At 61.9% G+C, this 286-nt stretch overlaps 1 protein-coding gene across 1 annotated transcript in view; it reads left to right on the forward strand.

Annotated features, from left to right (window-relative positions):
* Window positions 1-259, forward strand: part of BCL2L1 (BCL2-like 1) — a gene marked incomplete at its 3' end in the record, with an annotated part of 564 nt that extends 305 nt beyond the window's left edge. Inside the window, exon 2 of the mRNA XM_008935527.1 lies at window positions 5-259. Within this exon, the coding sequence (XP_008933775.1) occupies window positions 5-259 (255 nt within the window). The remainder of the gene's footprint in view (window positions 1-4) is intronic.
* Between the last annotated feature and the right edge of the window lie 27 nt (window positions 260-286).

Raw genomic sequence — 286 nt, forward strand, 5'->3', positions numbered from 1 at the left:
GCGGGCTTTCAGCGGCCTCACCTCCCAGCGCCACATCACCCTGGGCACGGCGTACCAGAGCTTTGAGCAGGTGGTGAACGAACTCTTCCGCGACGGAGTGAACTGGGGTCGCATCGTGGCTTTCTTCTCCTTCGGAGGGGCCCTGTGCGTGGAGAGCGTGGACAAGGAGATGCGGGTATTGGTGGGACGCATTGTGTCTTGGATGACCACGTACTTGACCGACCACCTAGACCCCTGGATCCAGGAGAATGGCGGATGGGTAAGGACCCTCTTCCCCGTGGGGGTG

The sequence above is a fragment of the Merops nubicus genome, unplaced genomic scaffold (genome assembly GCF_000691845.1).
Source record: "Merops nubicus isolate BGI_N331 unplaced genomic scaffold, ASM69184v1 scaffold46942, whole genome shotgun sequence".
Lineage (NCBI taxonomy): Eukaryota > Metazoa > Chordata > Aves > Coraciiformes > Meropidae > Merops > Merops nubicus.